Raw genomic sequence first — 22693 nt, forward strand, 5'->3', positions numbered from 1 at the left:
AATAAATGCTTTTCTTTTGAACTTGGTTTTCATTACAATCCTGAAAAAATCACAGTTTCTTCAAAAATATGAAGCAGCAGAACTATTTTCAATAAATAATATAGGTAAAGTTTTTCATTACTAGTTATATAGTTTTTTTAGAAGCAACAAAACATTTTTTAATTGGGCACTCATCACGCACACACGCGCGCGCGCACACACACTGTTCCGCTCAGTGAGTGTTTACGGTAGCTCGCGCCTAGTTTCGTCCAGAGTGTAGTAGTTTAATCGCTCATTTTGTGAGCGTAGGTTGACAGCTCTCTCCTTGTAGTTGATTCGTCCCGGTACTTCACGTCAAGATTATGGGCTTTGATCTAGACCGTTTTGAAGGTCCCGTGGATCCGGACTTAATCTGTAAACTGTGTGGGAAAGTTTTAGAAGATCCTCTCAGCACTCCGTGCGGACATGTCTTCTGCGCCGCGTGCGCGCTCCAGTGGCTCGCCAAAGTCAGCCGCTGCCCTGTCCAGTGCCAGAAGATCTCCACCAAAGAGCTGAACCACGTCCTGCCCCTAAAAAACCTCATTCTCAAGCTGGACATCAGATGCGACCACCGTGAACGAGGCTGCAACCGGGTAATGAAGCTCCAGCATCTGCCAGAGCACGAGGAGACCTGCGAATTCTCTCCGGTCAGTTGCGGGAATAAAGGATGCGACGCGGTGCTCAGCTTGAGGGATGTGGCCTCACATATGCGGGAGGAATGCGAGCACAGGACGGTGGATTTCTGTAAGGATGGATGTGGACTCGCGCTGACCCTCAAGAGGTCGGAGGAGGACCACAGCTGTCTCCGGGCTCTTAGGACACACAGCGGTCTCCTCCAAAGCAAAGTGCTGAGTCTGGAGAAGGAGCTGAAGCGCCAGTCTCTGAGCTTCAGTAAGAGGGAGAGATCTCTCCTCTCCAAACTGTCCGCGCTCCACTGCGAGCTGCACATCACGGCGCTCACATTTCAGAAGAAAATCACCGAGTACAAGAGCAGGATTGACGCGCTGTCGAGCAGCTGGATGCCCCTCGAGAAGGTCAGTCACGTTGTGAACTGAGTGAACAATGTAACAGAAATCAACTCTCTAAAACTGTAAGTCAAATTAAAGTGACAACCTCCAGCCAAGTTAATTACCTTGAACTTTGAATTTAATTACTGCTCAAGTTGAAATTTGTGAACTCGAGTAGACCTGAAATTAAGTGAAATCCGTGGGAACAAAAGGTACTGTCAAAACATTTTACTCAAACTTGCAGATTAATAACCTTCTACTGACAAGGCCTACCATGAATGTGTTGTGGAAAACAACTATAAAGGGTGGATAAAATTGCCCTAATTTAACATTGAACTGTGGGGCATGTTGTGACACTTTTCTTTTTAGCAGAGTAACTCTTTTGAAATATGCAATATTATAGGCTAATTAATATCCCTCATATCACACTTGAAAACAAATGGAAACATGCAGAAATTGTTAAACCATTGGCATGGAATTTACTGTAAATTTTATTATGCTGTATAAACTTCTTATTGTATTTTTTGACATTTACGTCAAGCAGTTTTGTGTTCTCTTTTTCACCCAAGAGCAAATATAACAAAAATATGAAGATTTAATAATAATAATAATAATAATAATAACCTAGAACACTTATATGACACGGTTGAAAAAAAAAAAACCATTACATTTTTTTATAAAATTTGTACATTTTAGTCAAACTCAAAGTCAATTCTGCCATACAGAGAATTGAAATTGTGTTATTTCCAGACCCTCGGTGCATAAAGATAAAACTAATCACTCTCAAAACAATATAAAATAAAAAATAATTACAGATTAAAATATAATATAAAATACAAATATAGAAATAAGGACATGCAACAAAAGGATAGATAAAGTAGCACAAGGCACATGGCAGATAGATAGACTTTAGACAAAAATGCAAAAATGATACGTACACAGCTTGTCACCGAGGCAGTGCCAGAGGGACATCTTTGCACTGGGTTCTCACCTAAAAGGTTCACAGCAGGTCCTAAAAGGGATAGTTGACCCACTATGATTGACTTTCTTTTGTGAAACTTGAGAGAAAATATTTTAAGGAATAACCAAACAGTTTGCATTCCCATTGACTTCCATTATATTTTCCTGACTGGAAAGTGGAAGTCAACAGGACCTGAAATAGTTTGGTTACCAACATTCTTCAAAATATCTTCTTTTGTATTCTGCACAAGAAAGTCATACTGGTTTTGAACTGGAACAGCATGAGGGTGAGTAAATGATGACAGAATTTAGATTTTGAGGTGAACTATGGCTTTCTACAACTCTAAATATACAAATATGCAACTTTTGGTGGTAGAAAAGGTACACCAAATGTCTTTTTAATGGTACTGTCCCAGTGACAAGCAAACATTTTTGCAGTTTTTCTACCAGTGTATAGTTGATACAGTATATAACTCTTGTGAAAACGTCTTTGTTACAACTATAGCCTTGATCTCCCGTCATAATTAAATGTTTGCTGGAATCCACTTGTTGTTGTTTAATTCTGCACCTATGTGAAAAATCATTAATATGAAGTATTATATATAATATGATTTTACTGGAGATGGATCCACGCTGAAATCATCAAACCAGCACTGTCAGTTCATTTTCATGTCAGTTTAAAGCATTCACACCTGAATGATCTAGATCTGAACAAGAGAAACAGAACTTGAACGTCTTCATTCTGTATTCAAGTGCTTTCACATAATTACACTGCCTTTTCAAGCAATCTAATAGTGAGGGAATGGTCTGTGAAACCAACAAAATTAAGACTCAAGTCTAATTGATTCGACAGGACGCATGTCTTGTGGACTTCAAGGACATCATATGGAAACAAAAGAGTCCTTTCCTGTTCTCTCTGCGCTGTGGTTGAGGCAGCGGACGCTAATCAAGAGCTCATGATGCTCGTCTCTCTCATTGTGACAGATTTCCGCCTGCAGCTGCCATTTCAGCAGGGGATGCCACTGCCAGGACTGTTTGATAGACAGCTCACTTAAGTTCAGATATTTTAAGGCCAGCTTAAATCTGTCATTCTTGATAAGTCTCAGGCCCTGCCTTGATTTCCTCACGGCCACATCTGCCTCATGACAGCTGATCAAACCCAGCTGCTGAGAGATTTTGACTTCTGTCATAAAGTAGTGTTACAAATATTTGCCTTTCCCTTGTACATAACAAATATTGTTAAATGATACAATTAAATTGAGTTTAGCAATACCTAGGGTCTAATATAAATTCACTTACCAGCCATAAATATTTATAGCTTTTCCCTAATCTGAAGGAAAGCAGTGTGATTTAATTCCTCTGTAAATTCTTCTACACACTTCACCATGTCCTGAATGCGGTGAACACCTGGCCACATATTCATCAATTATTTTCAGACATTTACAGTACCTCGACTGGGACTTTGCCAGGTGTCTCTGAGGGTGTGATTTGTCTCAACTGCTTGATATATGATAATCCTCTGAATCTCATGTGGCTTTGCCGTCTCATTAGGTAGCAAATGGAGAGAGCCCTGCTTTTTAGGGGAGAGATGGTTAGTAGGGTCATTGAAGCTGGGTTGAAACCTGCTGTAGCAGTCTGTTGCAGCATCTGAAACATGTCATTTCTCCTTTCTGTACATCTCTTTCTGTCCTATTTCTCGAACACAGGGTGAAGAAACAAGGAGCCTCAAAGTCACCCTCCACAGAACATCATCAGGATCCCTTGGATTCAGTATCATTAGAGGGAGATTGTCTGGGGTATGTAAGCTTACTGTGCAAAGATCTACTATGTAAGATGCATTTAGATAAAAAATATGAGTTTTTTTTTCTTAATCATGCATTTTAATCATGCTTGGTGAACATGCTTTTGAGACTTGTTCACCATTTACATGCAATGATATGGAAGTAATCAGCTTGGACACTCTATAGTTAGTGCTATAATTAACTAACTTTGAATTATAATGGCAAAAGAAAGTTCTGAAATGTACATTATGTAATTGAATTCAGGTTGACTGAGACATTTTTTGCCATTGAAATGACTGGGGGAAAGTATCCCAATCAACCTGAATTCACCCTGTTTGTATATACTGTATATAAATGACAGACATTAAAACATAATGCTATGGGAGACATTTAAAAAGTGGGTTAGTTTGTCTTTTAGCCACAGAAGGCTTTTGTGCAGTCTTTCCTAACTCAACCAAGCCTTCCACTGTAAGAAAGAAAAACAAAATCTGCAACTGAGCCACATGTAAAAAGATAATTGCAGATTGCACAGTTTGAGCTCCACACAGTTCTCTCGAGTACATTGTGTGAAATGCGAGCGTGGGAGTCATTAAATTCTCACATAGATTGTGTCCAAGTGGAGAGAAGAGAGCAAGCTGTGGGTTTGGCTTTCACTCGCATCACATTCTCTTCTCTAATCTAGTGGAGAATCACCACAGGCTGTTTACCACCTGTTCAGTCTTAATGGACAGCAATAGTTAACCTTTTTGCCATGCAAGTTTATGCATGCTGTACACAAATGTATGCATAGAGAGCGTGCCTTTGAGTCAGGTTCATGCTCCATTCAGAATTTGTTAAAAGAGTGCCTTTTATATTTCAATTTAATTTCAAGAATGGAGTCAAACTATGAATGGCCTTTCGAGATAACAGAAAAGTATTTGTTCTTTTTTTTTGGTTGAATTAATTGAAGTCTTCTTTTGTGTGACTCTTTTAAATTTCATTCAATTACAATTCGGCAAATTCTCCTTTTTGACATTGCTAATTTTATTTTTTGATTTAATGTAAAAAAAATGCATTTTAATATATAATGAATAATTTTATTTTATTATCATATTTCATTTATTATTACAAAGGTTTATGTTCAAAGCCATCCATATTGGCTAATATATTTTGTATTTTATATATTGTATTTATGCAGTCATTATTAAAAATGGCAAAGCTGCTTTATTTCAAACTTTTATGCATTTAGCATTATTCATCTAGTATGTTCTTCGATAACAAACATAGTTATGGATCTTTTGTTATTAGTTATTGATTGTTTATGGTACTTTAAACATTCAGATATGAATTCGATTATTTTAATAAATCAATAATAAGTTTTATTAAAACGTTTAAATGTTTGTTTTTAAATACTTATTAGTAATTCTATAGTCACCTTGTGAATCTGCTGTGGCCCCCTAATTGAGAAACTAATCATTAATGAAGAATATCTAACAATTTATTGATTTCTTTATGCAAGCTGAATTCAAACTAATTTCAGCTTAAGTTTATTTTAATGAACTAGTCTAATTTTTCAACATTTGCTTCTATGTAAGGAACCAGAGCAGAATTGGGATATCAGTGATGGCATCTATGTATCCAAGATAGTGGAAAACGGAGCAGCTGACAAGGCCGGACTGCATGTTCATGACAGGATCATTGAGGTTTGTTTTTATGAATTAAACGGCAGCTAGCACAAGTCCTTCGCAAAGTTCGGAAAGTTTTTTCTTAGACAGGATGAAGGCCAAAATGCTGGATACACTCAAACTTCACACTATGGAAGAAAAAGGTCACCAAGACAATCACTAGACAGATGAAAGCCAAAGGAGATAGACATCATACCGCTAGTCTGAGCTGCTCAACTGGTGCCAATGTTTTCACAGTCTGTCTGTTAGATTTGTCAGATCCAGTCAGACTAACAATGTTGGCGCCATTGTAAGTTGATTTCACACTGGGCGGACTTCTTTAAAATGGGTGTTAGTCTGTAGACTTTTTCAGATATTCATATTTAACAGGAACAAAGTGTGTCATATATAAAAGAGAATGTTTTCTGTTATGGCACACAACACAACATCAAGATATAGTAGCTTGTAAAAATCTACAAAATGTGACATCTGTGCCCATCCAGAATGCTGTTATAACATCAGCTATGTCACTGAATGTCTAAGAATAAATAAAAAAACATGTTTTCATTGAGTGGCCTCTTATACAAGCAGAGCAGAGCAGAGTATGATGATTTCTCTCTTGACTCACTTTGTCTCATGTGGGCTCTTTGCTGTTTGTCTTGACATGATGAAGCAGTGCCTTTTGAAATGTGTGCATCACACTCGATCTGTTCCCCAAAGAGTGCATGATACAACCGTTGGTTTGTCTGCCATGTAGCTTTTGCGGTGGTCTCAGGGCTCTCTTTTATAAACAGAGAAGGTACAACGTGTTCAGAGATGACGTTTTAAACGCGTATGCAGTTATTTTTTTGTGATGCACATGTTTTGTGATGATTTAATTATTATAAAAAGTAATTCATATGATTTCTGTGGTATACTGCAGGTGTTCTGAAGTCACGAGATTGGATTTGTAGTGAAAATGTACTTGAATTTTACTTTGAAAATTCTTTTTTGTGCTTTTTTCCCTTCTTCTTTTATGCAGAATTTCTGACCAGAATTTCTGACCAAATGTCACATAAAATCAAACATTTAAGTATGCAAGGCATAAAATAGCATTAACATAATCCCAAAATGTGTGCTATAATGCCAATCTAATATAGCTATTTTAGCGGTAAAATCTGCTTGCCCTGTCACGTTGCACTGACATTTCGATGTGTTTGTGGACAGATTACCTAAAGGCTTTCCTGCATCTGCTAAAAGACATACCCAGGTGAATCACACACATTAAGCATGTTTGTGACATCTTGTAAATCTGGAAAAACAAACTATTGGAATGTTTTTCTGCTGAGTTAATATGCACGGGCAGGACAGCTGCGAGCACATTATTTTCCTCCTTCAGGTTTTGGGGTTACGAAAGCATTCCTCCACTGATACTTTCGAAAACAATTGCTGCCAGCCAATTCAGAGGTTAAGACCAATAGCCTGGGAGGTCAGTGTCAGCAGGATAGCGATGATTTAGCCTACAAAGTTTTATAAAATGAAGAAAATAACTCCTATGTTCTCAGAAAACTCAAATAATGATCCATCAGCGAAAAGCCTGTGGGACCAAAAGGCCACTGAGACAAGGATGTGTCCTTATCTAATTGTCTAATGTTTTGTTTATGACCTGGGTGCTTTATGTAAAGGTCCACCTGAAGTTCACTCTATTCACTTGAGACAGACTTCTTTGATCTCGGTGTGCTGTTTATGCGAGTTAAACCCAGACACCGCCTTTCTCGACTTCAAATCTCCAACTGCTGCTTAGAATAATCACAACACGTGGTGAATTAGATTAAAGATACAGAGAAAAACATCAGAAAGGATCATGGAAGGATTAGAGAAATGAGGAAACAGGGCTCAGACAGGGGTCACTGATCCCAAAGCAAGCTCGGCGAATTAAGGTAATGCAAATTCTGTTGAGCCTTAGGACGGAAAACTGTGCTTTTGTACAGTTTGTAAGTTACATAATCGAGTAGCTGTTATTATTTCACACGAGTGGTCTTGCCACATTGTACATTTTTCAGAATGTGCCTTTTGTTCTTTTGACATTTGGGGTTGGTAAGATGTTTTAATGTTTTTGAAATAAGTCTCTTAAACTTATCAAATCTGCATTTATTTAATCAAGTATAGAGTAACGTTGTCAAATATTATTACAATTTAAAGTAACTGTTTTCTATTTTAATATCTTTTATAATGTAGTTTATTTCTGTGATACAAAGCTGAATTTAAGTGAACTTAAGTGTCACGTGATCCTCCAGAAATCATTCTAATATGCTGATTTGCAGCTTAAGAAACATTTATGATTATTATCAATGTTAAAAAAAATTGCTTAATATTTTTTTTTTTTTTTTTTTGATTTTTTGAAGAATTGAATGTTCTAAAGAACAGCATTTAAAGTTTGTCAGTTCACATATTCATCATGTTAAATGCATGATATTAAATATCATGGGGTTTTATCTGATGGTTATGATTTTAGGTTGTAATTGAAGAATACTGTATTTTCATATGGCAATTCTTGTGGCTACATCTACGGTAATGTTTTATGGCAGAAAATCTCAAAGCCATATATATATATATACCATATACCATATTTAAGCCATTTTTAGTCAGGTCATGATGACTCAGTGACATGTTCTTATCAAATTCACATGCAAAGCATTTACAGTAATTATAGTTAAGTGCGTATAAACCTAATGAGATTAAATTGAAGAATGTGTTTCAGCAAAGGCACATTACATGACGGTTTTCTTGAACTCCAATCAGCTGCAGCAAAGGATTCATTAGACCCTGAAAAAAAGGAACAAACAGCATTTCATTCAGTTCAAACATGTTTCGAGATTATATGATTAGAAACATCACAGGGATGTTAAATGAGGATGCCCTGATGGGCCGCATGAGGACATGTGGTAGCTTTGAACTATTCTAACCTCTATTCTGTCAAATGTTGATGGCAGCAGCATTTACACTGGAAACAACCTCAAGAAGTCTTGAGAATATATGTGTGTGTGTGTGTGTTTATTGGCTATTTACCTACATCATGAAACAATAAGATGGAATGAAGATCAGAATTGACATAAGATGATTAATTTGATATGGTAATCTCAAAACATCCATAAACAAAACCTGGGAGAAGAGTTTCCCATCAGTCAGCATTCACATGATCTTTCAATGTAGATCTATAAACATTCCTTTGGTAATTTATCATCAAATGATTCATGTTGTGTTTATGCTGTCTTGTGTAAGAGATTAGCGGATGTAAATATCATGTGTCATTGACCTAAGAGTGTATCCTGGATATTAGGGGGTTTTAAGTCGTTCTTGGCCATTGTGTGCTTACCTGGGATCCACGATTACAAAATCGTGCAATATGCTATAATTTCTATAGGTTAATTTCTTTGCTCTTGAATGTCTAAAACAATGGAAATTGCTTCCTTCTTTCACAGACTCAACAAATTGAACTAAAATTAAATATTTGCACATACACACAAATATACTTGTTATGAAATCATAGATATGAAGATAAAAGTCTATGTTGGAACGGATTAAACAAAATCAATAATAACTAGATTGAACTGAAATTAATTACATTGAAGTTAACTTTTTATATTTCCTCCAGAAAATTAGCATGGTAACCATTATTTCATTGTTTGTGACCTATATGTTGCCTTAAATTATTGTTCTGTATGTGAATAACATTCACGCAGCTTTAACCATATAGCCACATAACTTTATAACTAGATATTAAAAAACTTGGTGGTATGATGGTAAATTTAGACATGTGTTTAAAGTGCCAGAACTGTTGGCTTGGCAAGCTCACTTTGAAAAGTTTGGAACAGAGAAGCTCTTGTGCTCCACAGATTTGATGTTCGTGCCTCTCAGGGAAGGAAAAAATGTGAGAAACTGTCTCAGTGGCCTGCAGTGCAATGTTTTACTCTTAAAAATCTCCTAGAAACCTTAAAAAAAGACTCAGTGGTGTATTGCAACATAGTAATAATACTTTGTTAACAGTACTTAATTTATCTGTACTTTACTTTGACTTCACTACATTTCATAATTAAAATTTATTAGAATAAAATACTAAGAATATTCATTACAAAAAAATCAGAAGTCAGAAGAATGCACAGGTCAGAAGAAAGCAGGTTTGACAATGTTGTTGTAATGTGAACGCAATAATAATATAGTTGTTGTTGTTGTTGTTGTTGTTATAAAGTGCACGCAAGTTGATTTATTAGTTTATTAAAACTCAAAATTTCAGGCATTCTAAATTATGGAAGGCAAAAATGCTTATGAATGCTGTTTATAAACTCAAATGGTTTGTTCATGAATGAATAAGTCGTTTGAAGAATCTGTTGAAGCTCAATGACTCAGTCATTAACAGTCACTTGCTGCCACCTACTGGCTGTTGTAATTTCACATTTCAACAATTTCTTCATGTTTTATGTTTTCATGTTGCATTACGTAACTTTTTTTAGTTTAAAATGTATATAATAAGCAAGTACACCATGAATCCTTTTTCCAAACCGTGTTTTTAGCTTGTCCTGAATCACTACGGTACACCTGTATTAAGTGTTTATATTCTGACTATTTAGACTGGTTCTGTATCTGCGGAGTAGCCCAGTATCTGTGTGATTCGCCATAGACAAACAGAAAGAAATAGCTCCAGCTACAATGTTCTTCCGCAAGACCCACGCAGTTCTGTTTATTAACCGCTAGAGTACCAAAGGTTACAGACTACAGCTTTAAATTATTTCAAATAATAGTATTCAACATTTTATGTTAAAAACAAAACATTATGAATGCATCTGTAACTGCAGGTTAAATGCATCCATGTCCCCTCTGAGGTACATTAAACTGTAGGCTAAATGCCATTTCAGATGCAGATTTCAGAAATGTTTTCTTATGTTGGAATAAAAGACACTAAGTACCAGATGAAGTGCTTCTTATTCTTACTCAAAAATTCAAAATGGAAGAAAGAGTTCTAATTTTATTCAATTCAATGTAAAAGCAATAGGCTAAGTCAAGTCAAGTCACCTTTATTTATATAGCGCTTTAAACAAAATACATTGCATCAAAGCAACTGAACAACATTCATTAGCAAAACAGTGTCTCAATAATGCAAAATGATTGTTAAAGGCAGTTCATCATTGAATTCAGTGATGTCATCTCTGTTCAGTTTAAATAGTGTCTGTTTTTATTTGCATTCAAGTCAATGATATCGCTGTAGATGAAGTGACCCCAACTAAGCAAGCCAGAGGCGACGGCGGCAAGGAACTGAATCTCCATCGGTGACAGAATGGAGAAAAAATCTTGGGAGAAACCAGGCTCAGTCGGGGGGCCAGTTCTCCTCTGACCAGACGAAACCAGTAGTTCAATTCCAGGCTGCAGCAAAGTCAGATTGTGCAGAAGAATCATCTGTTTCCTGTGGTCTTGTCCTGGTGGTCCTCTGAGACAAGGTCTTTACAGGGGATCTGTATCTGGGGCTTCAGTTGTCCTGGTCTCCGCTGTCTTTCAGGGCAGTAGAGGTCCTTTCTAGGTGCTGATCCACCATCTGGTCTAGACACGTACTGGATCCGGGTGACTGCAGTGACCCTCTGATCTGGATACAGACTGGATCTGGTGGCTACGGTGACCTCGAAATAAGAGAGAAACAGACTAATATTAGCGTAGATGCCATTCTTCTAATGATGTAGCAAGTACATCGGGTGTTATGGGAAGTGTTCCTGGTTCTGGTTTACCTAATTAATGCAGCCTAAAAATCCTTTAACGGATTTGGATATCCGTTAAAGTTTGTCTTGCATCCTTTAACATTAGTGAAAATTGCAAATAAATTGGTTGCAAAACTGTATCCACTCATGTGGATAAATAATAATAATTAAAAGACTGAATAAAGTCACAATACTGTATGTTATAGCCTGTGAGACAGCAAGTGATCACTATATTTTATACAGGTGTTACTAATGATTTTGTAAATGGAGATCAACAAACAAATATTGTATATAATATAGTGTTGTTTTTTGCGTCTCATCTCGTTTTCGTCACGTGATAAAGGTTTGTTGACGACGATATTTAGTCATAATTTCCGTTGGCAAAAGCAACACTAATATAATGTGTGCATTACTGCCATTTGCCTAGGCATAACTTCTCACTTTTTGCCGACAATGCAAAGGCAGAGTACAGTAACTTCAAAATAGGACTACACATTTTTCTCAGGTTTACACTCTAGCGAGTTAAGGTCTTTTGTAGATTCATCCATTTACTACAGGTTAAAGTGTCCGGAACTTCCTCTGCATTCACCTCCAGTGAAATTGGACTCTGGTCTTAAGTTCAGCCTTGCTTTTCTTGGCATCCTCTGTTTTCTTGTGGAAAGTAGGCTGAACGGCCATTGTTTCTTTTAAGCCATTTTAAAACTTGAAAGTGCGATTACTCTCAAAGGAAGTACCTTCTGTTGAATTCTGTGAATGTGTGTTATTTTAGGAGCACTGAACTGAAAGGCATGTCTTTGCTAAGCAAACCGCTACAGCGCTCCTCTGCAGGTTATTTCAAGTAATAAAGCCATGTTTTCATGGCTTAATAAAGACATGCAGCACCTCGTTTCCTTCTCACATCTTGTAAGGTCATCTTATTTAAACAGCCAGAAAACAGACCAGACACGTTTAACTACAGCATTATGTGAATTCACTGGGGTTAACAAATGATGACTGGAGCATAACGTACATGTCATGTTTACATAGTACATTAAAGATTATTAGAATTTATTATGTACACTCTATCGTGTTGTTCTGAATTAATCTTTATGACTTTTTGTTTGCAATCGATAGTGAAGAAACACAAACTGAATCATTTTCAGAAATGTCCAGTGAATTCTGCTAAAAGGTAAATGTTTTATCACATTGAAAAAGATTTACCACCTACACTGTACCCTACCATAACCTAACTGATAGTGTTAACAAAAGCAGTGAGTTAAAAGCACATTTGCTGAAGCAACCATGCCATTTATATTGCTTCTACAAGTCTTTTTTTGCACCTTATGTTTCACAGGATCACTCATATCTGAGTGCTCTACATCTCAACTGCTGCTTTTCATTTGCTGAAGATCATATTCCCTTTAACAGAAGTACAATTAGCATTTGAAATGTACCCTTGATAAAAGACAAATGCAAATAACAGTTTGTTTTTCATGTCTGTGGGGTTTGTTTTAAAGTAAGGGGTGAGCTGTCAGTATTTGAACAGTTTTTTTATTTTTTTTTTATTTAATAGAATCCATGTTTCATTTCCAGAAACATTAATGCTTAATTCTGCAAAGCATGTCGTGTAGTATGTTTAAAAGCAGCTGAAGCCCTGGTCCTGGAAGCATAATGGGTTTATTTGTGGTTGCTTTTGTACAAGTTGTCCTTAAAGTGAACAACAAAGTGTGCTTTCATGTCATGATGTTGAAAACAGGTTTAGAGATTTGTCTTCTAAGTGAGAGCAGTGCGACTGTGTTATTATGATAATTGTGTTAGATGCGTGTAGAGAGTATCGCATGATGAGGGAGAAAGTCATTGTGGAGACCATGGCTCCTTTGTAAGCAAGAGCAGTCACTGAATCATGATTTATTAGAATCAAAGCAATAGAGAATCTGTTCATATTTACAAGTCCAAGTGTGGGGAAGTCGTGGCCTAGTGGTTAGAAAGTTTGACTCCTAAGGTTGTGGGTTCGAGTCTCGGGCTGGCAATACCATGACTGAGGTGTCTCCTTGAGGAAGGCACCGAACCCCCAACTGTTCCCCGGGTGCTGCAGTATAAATGGCTGCCGACTGCTCCGGGGTGTGTGTTAACGGTGTGTATGTAAACTAATTTCCCTATTTTAAAAACAAAGCCTTACAAGTTGACAAAATATAAAATAAAAAAGAATGATTGACATTAAGGCCAAAGTGGGCAAAGATAAAAAAAAAAAAAATATATATATATATATATATATATATATATATATATATATATATATATATATATATATATATATATATATATATATATATATATATATATATATTTTATGTTTGTAATTAAAAAATAAGAATAAGATACATATCACAAATACAAATAATATACAAATTAAACAAGCAGTGCTTTATTTTTCATGTACAGCTGGTGTATTTAGCAGTAGCATTCATGAAATTGGATTCCACAAACACTATATAGACTTGAATTGATTCTTATTAAAGCAACTGCATTAAAGTTCTTCAGTCAAGAGTGAATTTTCTCTTTCTGTTTGTTTGTGTTCCGTTTTTCTCTCAACCATTTACTTTCACTTTAGACACAACCAACTGTGTTTACATTTAGCATGTTTTTTGACAAAAGCAGTTCAATCAGATATGCTACATATATTTTGTCTATATTTTAGTTTTTAGCATGAACACACTTTAGGTGTATGCTCTAAGAAATGTGCATGTCAAAACAGCACTTTTAACCGGCAAGGCTTTTAAGCACATGCAAATAATGTACTTTTGTGATTGCAAATCAGTGCAATATCCCGTGAAGCCAAATTGGTATCACACACCCCTGCACCTGTTTAATTGATTTGTTTCTATGTATTTAAGTACTGCTTTTTCTTCTGTTCATTGTCAGTTCTTGTTGCATTTAACCCAGTTGTCTGTTCAGTTCCTGTTTCCAGTTTTGAGTTTGTGTAAACAAAATTAAATTGCTGTGATCCTTAGATCTTCATCTCAACTTTATTTGCAACTGTTTGTGACAAAAATAACTGACATCAAAATGGATCTAGCAAATAAAATAAATAATATCTAGTAAATAAAATCCTCCTCCTCTTGCAGGGGAACCAGTACCTAGAGAGGCACACACAGGTGTGTGCTTGTGTGCTTTTCCAGATAAACGTTAATGCCAAAACAAGACTGCGCTTGCCCGGAAACTAACCTCTAGGAACTTTTATGGATTATGTGAAGAGCCAGAGCCAGAGGCAACACCAGATCTCCCCAGAGCCTCCATGGATGAATAATCTCTCTGGATTACTGGTGGATTGGATGTCGTGGAGCCGTACCCCTAAATAATGGCTGATGATGAAGCACTAATTGATTGGGAGAGGGAGTGTTTTCTGCCTGTTTAATTTCCCTGCACCGAGTCTCACCCAGCATTACACTCTGCCCTGTTCTACCCTGTCTGTTTCACCGAAGATGCTTCTGCCCAGCCTCTCTCTTCACCCTCGTTTTCCAAAACCACCCAGTCTTTTAGCGAGAGATACAGCTCTGTCTCTGATGGTTCCTTGCAGTTGATCGATTCGTCCTCTATGTTCTCACCTCTGCAATGTGGAATAGCCTCAGATCTCTGTCAGTCCTCTGACTCCACTGGGCTCCCTCGTCCCCCCAGCTCCACCTTGGTCAGTCGTCGACCTGTCTTAACCTTGGTCTTTCACTTTTATGGCTACGCCTTATTCCTCCATCCCTTTGTCTCCATCGGGCTCCTCCTTCCCTCCGGTTCCACTTTGGTGTCCTCATTCCCCCCAGCTCTGCCCCAACTGGCCATCCAGGCCTTCACCATCACCGCATGTCTTCGGCTCCTCGGCTCCACCTGAGTCTCTACTTCCTTTGGCTCCATCTGAGTCTGTCATTTTCCTGGTTTTGGCTTTTAGGGCTCCACCATGGCTCCTCCCTCTTTTAACTCTGTCGTTGACCTACGTCCTGGACTTTCTGCTGGCGGCTTTACCTTGGCTTGTCTTGCCCCTCTCTTTTCCCTGACTTCTCCTGCCTTCAGCTCCTCCCTGGCTTCTGTTTCTGTCAGATCTGCCCTGGTTCTAGCACTAGTCATTTCTGCATTTTCCTGGCCTGGAAATTGAAACATTTATTTAGCTAGTGCTTTAATCAAAACATGTTAAAAAGTATTTATATTTCAAATAAATATTGTTCTTTTAAACTTTCTATTTATCAAAACATATGTATTGCGGTTTCTAAAAAAACAAACAAAGTTTGAGCACCATATCATCATAATTTAATCATTTCTGATGATGTTGAAAACTCAGCTTAACTATCACATGAATATTAGGCTATTTAAAAAAAAAAAAAAAAAGTAAAAATATTTCACAATTTTACCATTTGAACAGTAGTTTCTAAAAGTGACGTGACATACAGCCAGGTATGGTGACCCTTACATCCGAAGTGCACACACACAGCAGTTAACACACACACGGGGCAGGGGGCAGCCATTTATGCTGCTGTAAGGGAAACAGGTCCATTTAGCTCAAAGGGAATCATTTTAAAGGGAATTTGAATAGAATCACTGTTTCATGGCTGATCACTGAGAGGCCCTGCATTTCATTGAACGAGCCGTTTAACATCAAATCTGCGCTGGATATTATCCAAACTATAGTGAAACACTATCAATTAGCACAGTAACACAAGATACTTCTCTTTTCAATATGAATAAGGCTTTATTAGATAAATCTAAGACATATAAACTAATCTAACACATAAACGCACGCACTCACACATTCACACAAGTTGCAGGAAGAGAGAAGGTTTGGGAAGAATATGAGAGAATGAAAATGTGGAATCCCAAGTTTACAGCAATACGTGAAATTGCATAGACATGAACAACCATCAATCAGTTAATTAACCCTCGCATTGAGTTCCTCAATGAGGTTAAAATTATATTAGATACAACAGTACAGATCGGAGTCTGGAGCTTATTGCGTTGCCTGTGTATGGGAGGTTCCCTTTGTTGTCATTGAAAGGGGGTTTCCCGATGTCGCTGATTGGCTGGAAGTTCAGTAGTCATTGAAGTGATGTCTTGGGAAGTCCGTGGTTGGGCGTCGTCTGATGATGCAGAGTTGTGGGCTGGTTGAAGTTGAACGGGCACTCGAGGTCAGACTCAGAGACACAGCATTACAAAACTTAACTCAGAACACGAAACTCTCAACGGAAAAAAAAAAATAAACTAAAGTGAAAGAACAGAAGTGAAGTTTGACGAGACTAGGTGGTGTTTCTTCTCATCGTGGCGAAGTAGCAGCAGGCGTGCTGGCCGAAGCATGCTGGAACCGCGCTCAGAGAACGCTAACAGTGATGACTAAAAGCATGACTAAAAGCAAAAGCTAAGAAGTAGGCTAGAAGCAGGCTGAAAGAATTTAAACTGGCCTTTTGGCAACACCTCAAATGTTGTCTTGACCAATCAGATACTGTCTTGGCTCGGGGGTATCATAAATCATATGTTATCTTATCAAGCACGTGGTCCGAAATGTCCCACTTCTTGCAGGGTATAATTTTGGACATGATTCCTATAACAAGAATATAATACATTTGACAAATAACTGATGGTCAGAAACATTTCAAGCAAGCAGATTGAAACACATACTAAACATGAATATGTATCCTTAAGCTATCCAATAGTTATTAAAAGACATACACAATAAGTGATTATAAACATGGTAGTCAATCCAAGGATCTTGTTTCCTCTCATGGGTTTACATGTGATGGCCGGCTGTGCATCCCTTTGACCATCAATCTCGATTACTTGCCCCAAATTTGACAATCTCTTCTCCGAATTGAAATTGTCAATAATTGTTCTAGTGGTGTTAATGTTGAAAGCTGTTCTGTGATTGAGTTGGTTGTCTTGCTTCTGACTTGTGGCACTAGGAAATGGATTTACAACATCCTGTTGCCTTTCTGAGGAATTCGGCTCATGTTTCAACCATGGTCCTAATCTACTCTTTAATTTGTCTGGTTCGGGTCTGATACGCTACACTGCGGCACCCGGGGAGCAGTTGGGGGTTCAGTGCCTTGTTCAAGGGCACCTCAGTCATGGTATTGCTGGCCCAACCTTAGGAGTCCAACTCTCTAACCACTAGACCACGACTTCCCCAATAATTATGTATGATTAGTAGTGTACAGAATTGAGCAGGATTTGTAATTCTTTCATATAACAGTCCAGATGGATTAGAATAGAACAACAGAATAGAGCAGAAGAGTGAGTCATGGTTTTCCTGATATGTTCAAAAGAGACAGAGCAGCTTTCAGCACAGTCACAAAAGGTGACTCAGTCTTGACACTGTGTTCTTCCTCAAACTGACTCATCTCTCCTCAGTTTACAGGCAGACATAGAAGATATGACCACAATGAACCACAGCACAGCTGTCCAAAGATGTTATCAATCTCTACAAAGCACAGAACAGATAAGGCTCTTTGTTTCTGCAATGAAATTGTTCAATTAATCGCCAGTGCTACAAATTTCTTGACAAATGTATAATATTGATTCCACACTGGAGGTTCCTGCACTTAAATTATTATTAGAAGTGTTTGATTTCTGCACCACTTGCATTAGCATGCGTAATTGTAAAAATAATGACTCATGCCATTGGCCGAGCCACTCTTCACCTTTAAGTTGGCTCTATGCACTGCAGACACTGCAGCTCAGTGATGCACAACCTCAAGCAGAGATTTTCATTAGCCTGATGGAGCACTGAGCCATATGAGAGGATTATATAGACCTTGAGGAACAGCTTAATGATATCTGGATATCAGCATACATACAGTAAGTGTAATGGTACTTTCAATCCTTTACCGCTACTTTTACCATGCACTTCCTTCAGTGTTTGCATACATATTAAGTATATGCCCAATACATACTGTATGCACTATGCAGTCACTGATCCGGAAAGAGGAAATGTTGCATTTTCTTTCCACAGTGAACACCACGGGCCTCATTTATGAAATTACTTTAATAGTGGTGGCTACGATCAAATCTCATGTCTGGTCTCAGCTCAAATAAATAGGACCACACAAAATATATAACAGATTAACAAAAGGAAAAAAAAAACTGTGCAACAAGTATAGGTTACGTTTGTTTTTGGGTCTCTCTTAATGCATTTTATTTATTTTCTTCAGATCTTTATTTAATTTAATCCATGTGATCGCTGAACAACATTAGTTCTAGCGTTGCCTGACATTTCAGCCATTCATTATCAAACTAAAATGCAGTCAACCAAACATAAAAGTTGCATTGTTTATTTTAAAAGTCCCCCGTAAAATCAGCGTGTAGCACCCAAACAAACATTTTTGCACATGCAAAGGATTGTACATGGATATTAGAACATGAGTTAAGTATATAGCGTTGTTTAGGAATAATAGTTTTGCAACCAAATGTTACAAATATGTAAACGTTTGAATTCTTGTGGAATGAGAAAGGCTTGTGAGCCCAATGCCATTTCAGTATTGCTGTATGCTGTGTATAATGAATGCCACTATTGCCTAATTTGTGTTTTATTTTATAGTTTAATATATAATTTTATTACTATTTAATTTTCATTCTTGTATTTTCCTGAATACCAATCAATTTTTTTATATATTTGTTGTATACTGAATGGGGAACAAAAAAAGGCTATAATGTTCATATTTAACAGTAAATTTATATATACACTCACCGGCAACTTTATTAGTTACACCTGTTCAATTGCTTGGTAAAACAAATTGCTAATCATCCAATAATATGGCAGCAACTCAATGCATTTGGGCATCTAGATGTGGTGAAGACAACTTGCTGAAGTTCAAACTGAGCATCAGAACAAATTAAGTGACTTTGAACGTGAAATGAGTATTTCAAAAACTACTGGGATTTTCATGCACAACCATCTCTAGAGTTTACAGAGAATAGTCAGAAAAAGAGAAAATATCCAGTGAGCGGCAGTTGTGTGGTCGAAAATCCCTTGTTTATGTCAGAAGTAGGCAGACTAGTTAGAAATGATAGAAAAGCAACAATAACTCACATAACCACTCGTTACAGCCAAGGTATGCAGAAAACAATCCCTAAAAGCACAACACATTGAACCCTGAGGCAGATGGGCTACAGCAGCAGAAGACCACACCAGGTGCCGCTCCTGTCAGCTAAGAACAGGAAACAGAGGCTACAATTCACACAGGCTCACCAAAACTGGAAAATAGAAGATAGGAAAAACGTTGTCTGGTCTGATCAGTCTTGATTTCTGCTGTAACATTCAGATGGTAGGGTCAGAATTTGGCATAAAGAACATGAAAGCATGGATCCATCCTGCCTTGTCTCAGTGGTTCAGGCTGCTGCTGGTGGTGTAATGGTGTGTGGGATATATTCTTGGCACACTTTGGGCCAATTGAGCATTGTTTAAACACCACAGCTTACCTGAGTATTGTTGCTGACTATGTCCATTGCTTTATAACTACAGTGTACCCATCTTCTGATGGCTACTTCCAGCAAGATAATGCACCGTGTCACAAAGCTCAAATCATCTCAGACTGATGTCTTGAACATGACAATGAGTTCACTTTACTCAAATGGCCTCCACAGACACCAGATCTCAATCTAATAGAGCAGTTTTGTGATGTGGTGGAACGGGAGATTCACATCAAGGATGTGCAGCCGATAAATCTGCAGCAACTGTGTGATGCTATCATGTCAACTTGACCAAAATTTCTGAGGAAGGTTTCCAATGCCTTGTTGAATATATGCCATAAAGAATTAAGACAGTTCTGAAGACAAAAGGGGCTCCAACCCCATACTAGCTAATAAAGTGGCCAGTGAGTGTATATAAATTACAGAAATGAATGTAGCCTAATTGATTGCATTTGCAAGGTTAATGGGTGTTTTTGGAGTAAATATCTGCCACCACATTTATCAATCATTCATATGATGAGATTCTTGAATCACACGTGAAAACTGTTCTAAGTTGATTTGTGCGCATGATCTGCACTCGTTTCTACATTAGATTGATGAAGGAGGCCCCATGCGTCTGCTTGTCTGCTTGTCATGTGTGTTTGCATGGCTGACAGCCACCAAAATTACACTGCATCTGCCACACTCGTTTCTTCCCTTTCGCCAAACTTAACTTGATGTTTTCATAGGTAAATATGTATTTTCACCCTTTTTATTTGTAGTACAATGGAGAGATAGGACAGGAAATGATAAGGAGGGAACAGAATCTGTAAAGAACACATGTCCGATTCAAACTATTACAAGTATCAATTACAATTGTTTTTATACTAAAATTAAGTCTTGTATGTAAAAAAAGGTAATTGAAAAATCGATTCCTCATATCATGAACCATTAAGTTCTGTTCATTTCTGCAAGTAATGTGGTCCAAATCAATGAACACATGATGTTTCTCAGTAACCCTGTCTGTGACATGCCAGATTACATCAAAAGCTGGAGCCCACAGGCTGAGCATTCCTGTACTTTTGGAGGAATAACAAATAGCAACACCCTTTTGTTGTTGGTTGTTGTTGTACCGCTGCTGAGCACTCTGACACACCAGAAACTGCTCGTTTTATAGCAAGAATTTTCCTATCGACATGCTCGTGCCAGCAATTGGAGAAGTGAGCTTTTTAATTGACCCCCAACAAAGCATATTCATGACTTGTTTCCACACATTACGAAACGGCCTCTGTTGCGCTACACCTGAGGAACGTGGTGGATTGCTGATTATGGGTTTGCATTGTTTGTATGGTTATAAAAACAGCGTAGTTGAGGACATAGACAACACTTTTCTTTAATGAGAGAGGGAGCGATGGCTGCAGTGAATGGGAGGAGGGAACAAGCTCTCACATGCGTGGCTTACAGTCACAAACAGACTCGCGCTGAAGTTGTTGTGTCTGTAAGCTGCAGGCTCTATAGACACTCTCTCTTTTTATGATCACATTTTGAAGTCGGTGTACTATTTGGTGATGTTTTTCCACTATGGGCTGCAGTCTCTGTACTATACAGCTCTCAAACTACTAAAGGCAAATGTCAGGTAGTTGTTGTGTTTTGGTTGACTTGTCGGTGTCATTTCGGTTTGTTTATTCCTCATTAACGTACGCTGGGAGTAAAGGGTTCATAGTCTGATTAAATTCAGATTGATTAAGAAATGTCATTCATTTTTACTGAATGAATCATAATTTGATTAAGAGCATTGAATAAACACATTTCGAATGCCTTTGAGGTTACGCAGTTTGTCTCTGGAGGTTGTTTGCATGCTAAAACGCTTGCGAAAGGTTATTTTGCCGAAGGAAGGAATGTGTTTTGGAGACTGTGTACATTTGACAGGGTCATGAGAAGGTCACACTCTACTGAAGAAGAGCGAGAAATGTTTGGCATCTCATCAAAATACTTAATGAATGTGTGTTTGTTTGTTTGTTTGTTTATGTGGTTTGATTTATTATAGATCCTCGTGTAATTAGCTCCCACTGTAATTTAACCTCCAGCTGAACTCCTGCATGGTTGAAAGTATGAAATGAACTTTTTAAAAGAGGCTAAAAAGGAAAACTGATGCTAAATGCAAATATTAAAATGCTACAAGTTATATAATTGTGCATTTCGAACAGTGAAATAAATAGGCTTATTAAATTCCATCCAGTCAAACTCTATTATATTTCATTTCATCACTTAGAAACTAGCTAAATTTGGGAAATATTAATATGTATACATTACATTTCAGTGTTTTTGTTTTTTTGTATGGTAAGCAATTTTGGTACTGTGTTTCCTGTGTAAAAAAAAAAAGTTTCTTTGTAATTATTTGTGCAATTTGCTGGCAGGTTCTATGTAAAAATATATATTGCATCAGTGGGCACACCGACAAAGCTCCCATGTGTGTTATTGTCACTGTGAGATTCCAGAAGAGGTCCCTGAGGACATTAGTTTTGATATTCGAGTCTTACAATGCTTTGATAAATGAAGTTCTCTCCCATTAGCTTACTGGCACATAGCCTTTTTCTTGTGTAATTCAAAAGCTTTTATACACCCTGTTGGATTTCAATCAATAAATGAAATCTCACTAACTGTGTGATAATGTTAAAACCGAACTTCCGGTCATAAATATCTCTGTGGATTAGTCATTCACATTCAGGACTTTAGGTCAAAAAGTCATATGTTCATATGACAACATTTGCCTTGAGTCTTTCATCCTTGGTCACCAAATTGTTAAAGCATAAAACAAAATAAAAAATAATGTGTAAGAACGACAGAGAATTTTTGTGCTGAAAATCTTACTTCTTACTTTGTGATGAAAATCGTCTCTTATACAAGTTTCGGCTGTTTTTTTTTTCGATCGTGGATCTAATGACATAGACGATGGTGGTCTCTATATTAGCATTTCTCTCGGAAAAGCGCGCCCGCGCACACGTTGACCAGAGGAGAGCCAGACCACGCACATCAATGCGCTTCATCTGCAAATCGTCAGAAGCGCTGCGTAGGATTTGTTCGAGAATGCCTCCAAATAAGTGTACTTTTGGATGTGAAGGAAAGTTTACCATATTCCCCTTCCCCAAGAACCCAGTGTTACA

At 37.5% G+C, this 22693-nt stretch overlaps 1 protein-coding gene across 1 annotated transcript in view; it reads left to right on the plus strand.

Moving 5' to 3' along the window:
- Positions 1–227: 227 nt before the first annotated feature.
- LOC127944663 (E3 ubiquitin-protein ligase PDZRN3-B-like) overlaps positions 228–22693 on the plus strand; it is a 32970-nt gene continuing 10504 nt past the window's right edge. Inside the window, exons 1-3 of the mRNA XM_052540771.1 lie at positions 228–1052; positions 3692–3781; positions 5341–5448. Of these exons, the coding sequence (XP_052396731.1) occupies positions 342–1052; positions 3692–3781; positions 5341–5448 (909 nt within the window). The 5' untranslated portion in view covers positions 228–341. The remainder of the gene's footprint in view (positions 1053–3691; positions 3782–5340; positions 5449–22693) is intronic.

This window comes from Carassius gibelio, chromosome A23 (assembly GCF_023724105.1).
Source record: "Carassius gibelio isolate Cgi1373 ecotype wild population from Czech Republic chromosome A23, carGib1.2-hapl.c, whole genome shotgun sequence".
NCBI classification, from domain to species: domain Eukaryota; kingdom Metazoa; phylum Chordata; class Actinopteri; order Cypriniformes; family Cyprinidae; genus Carassius; species Carassius gibelio.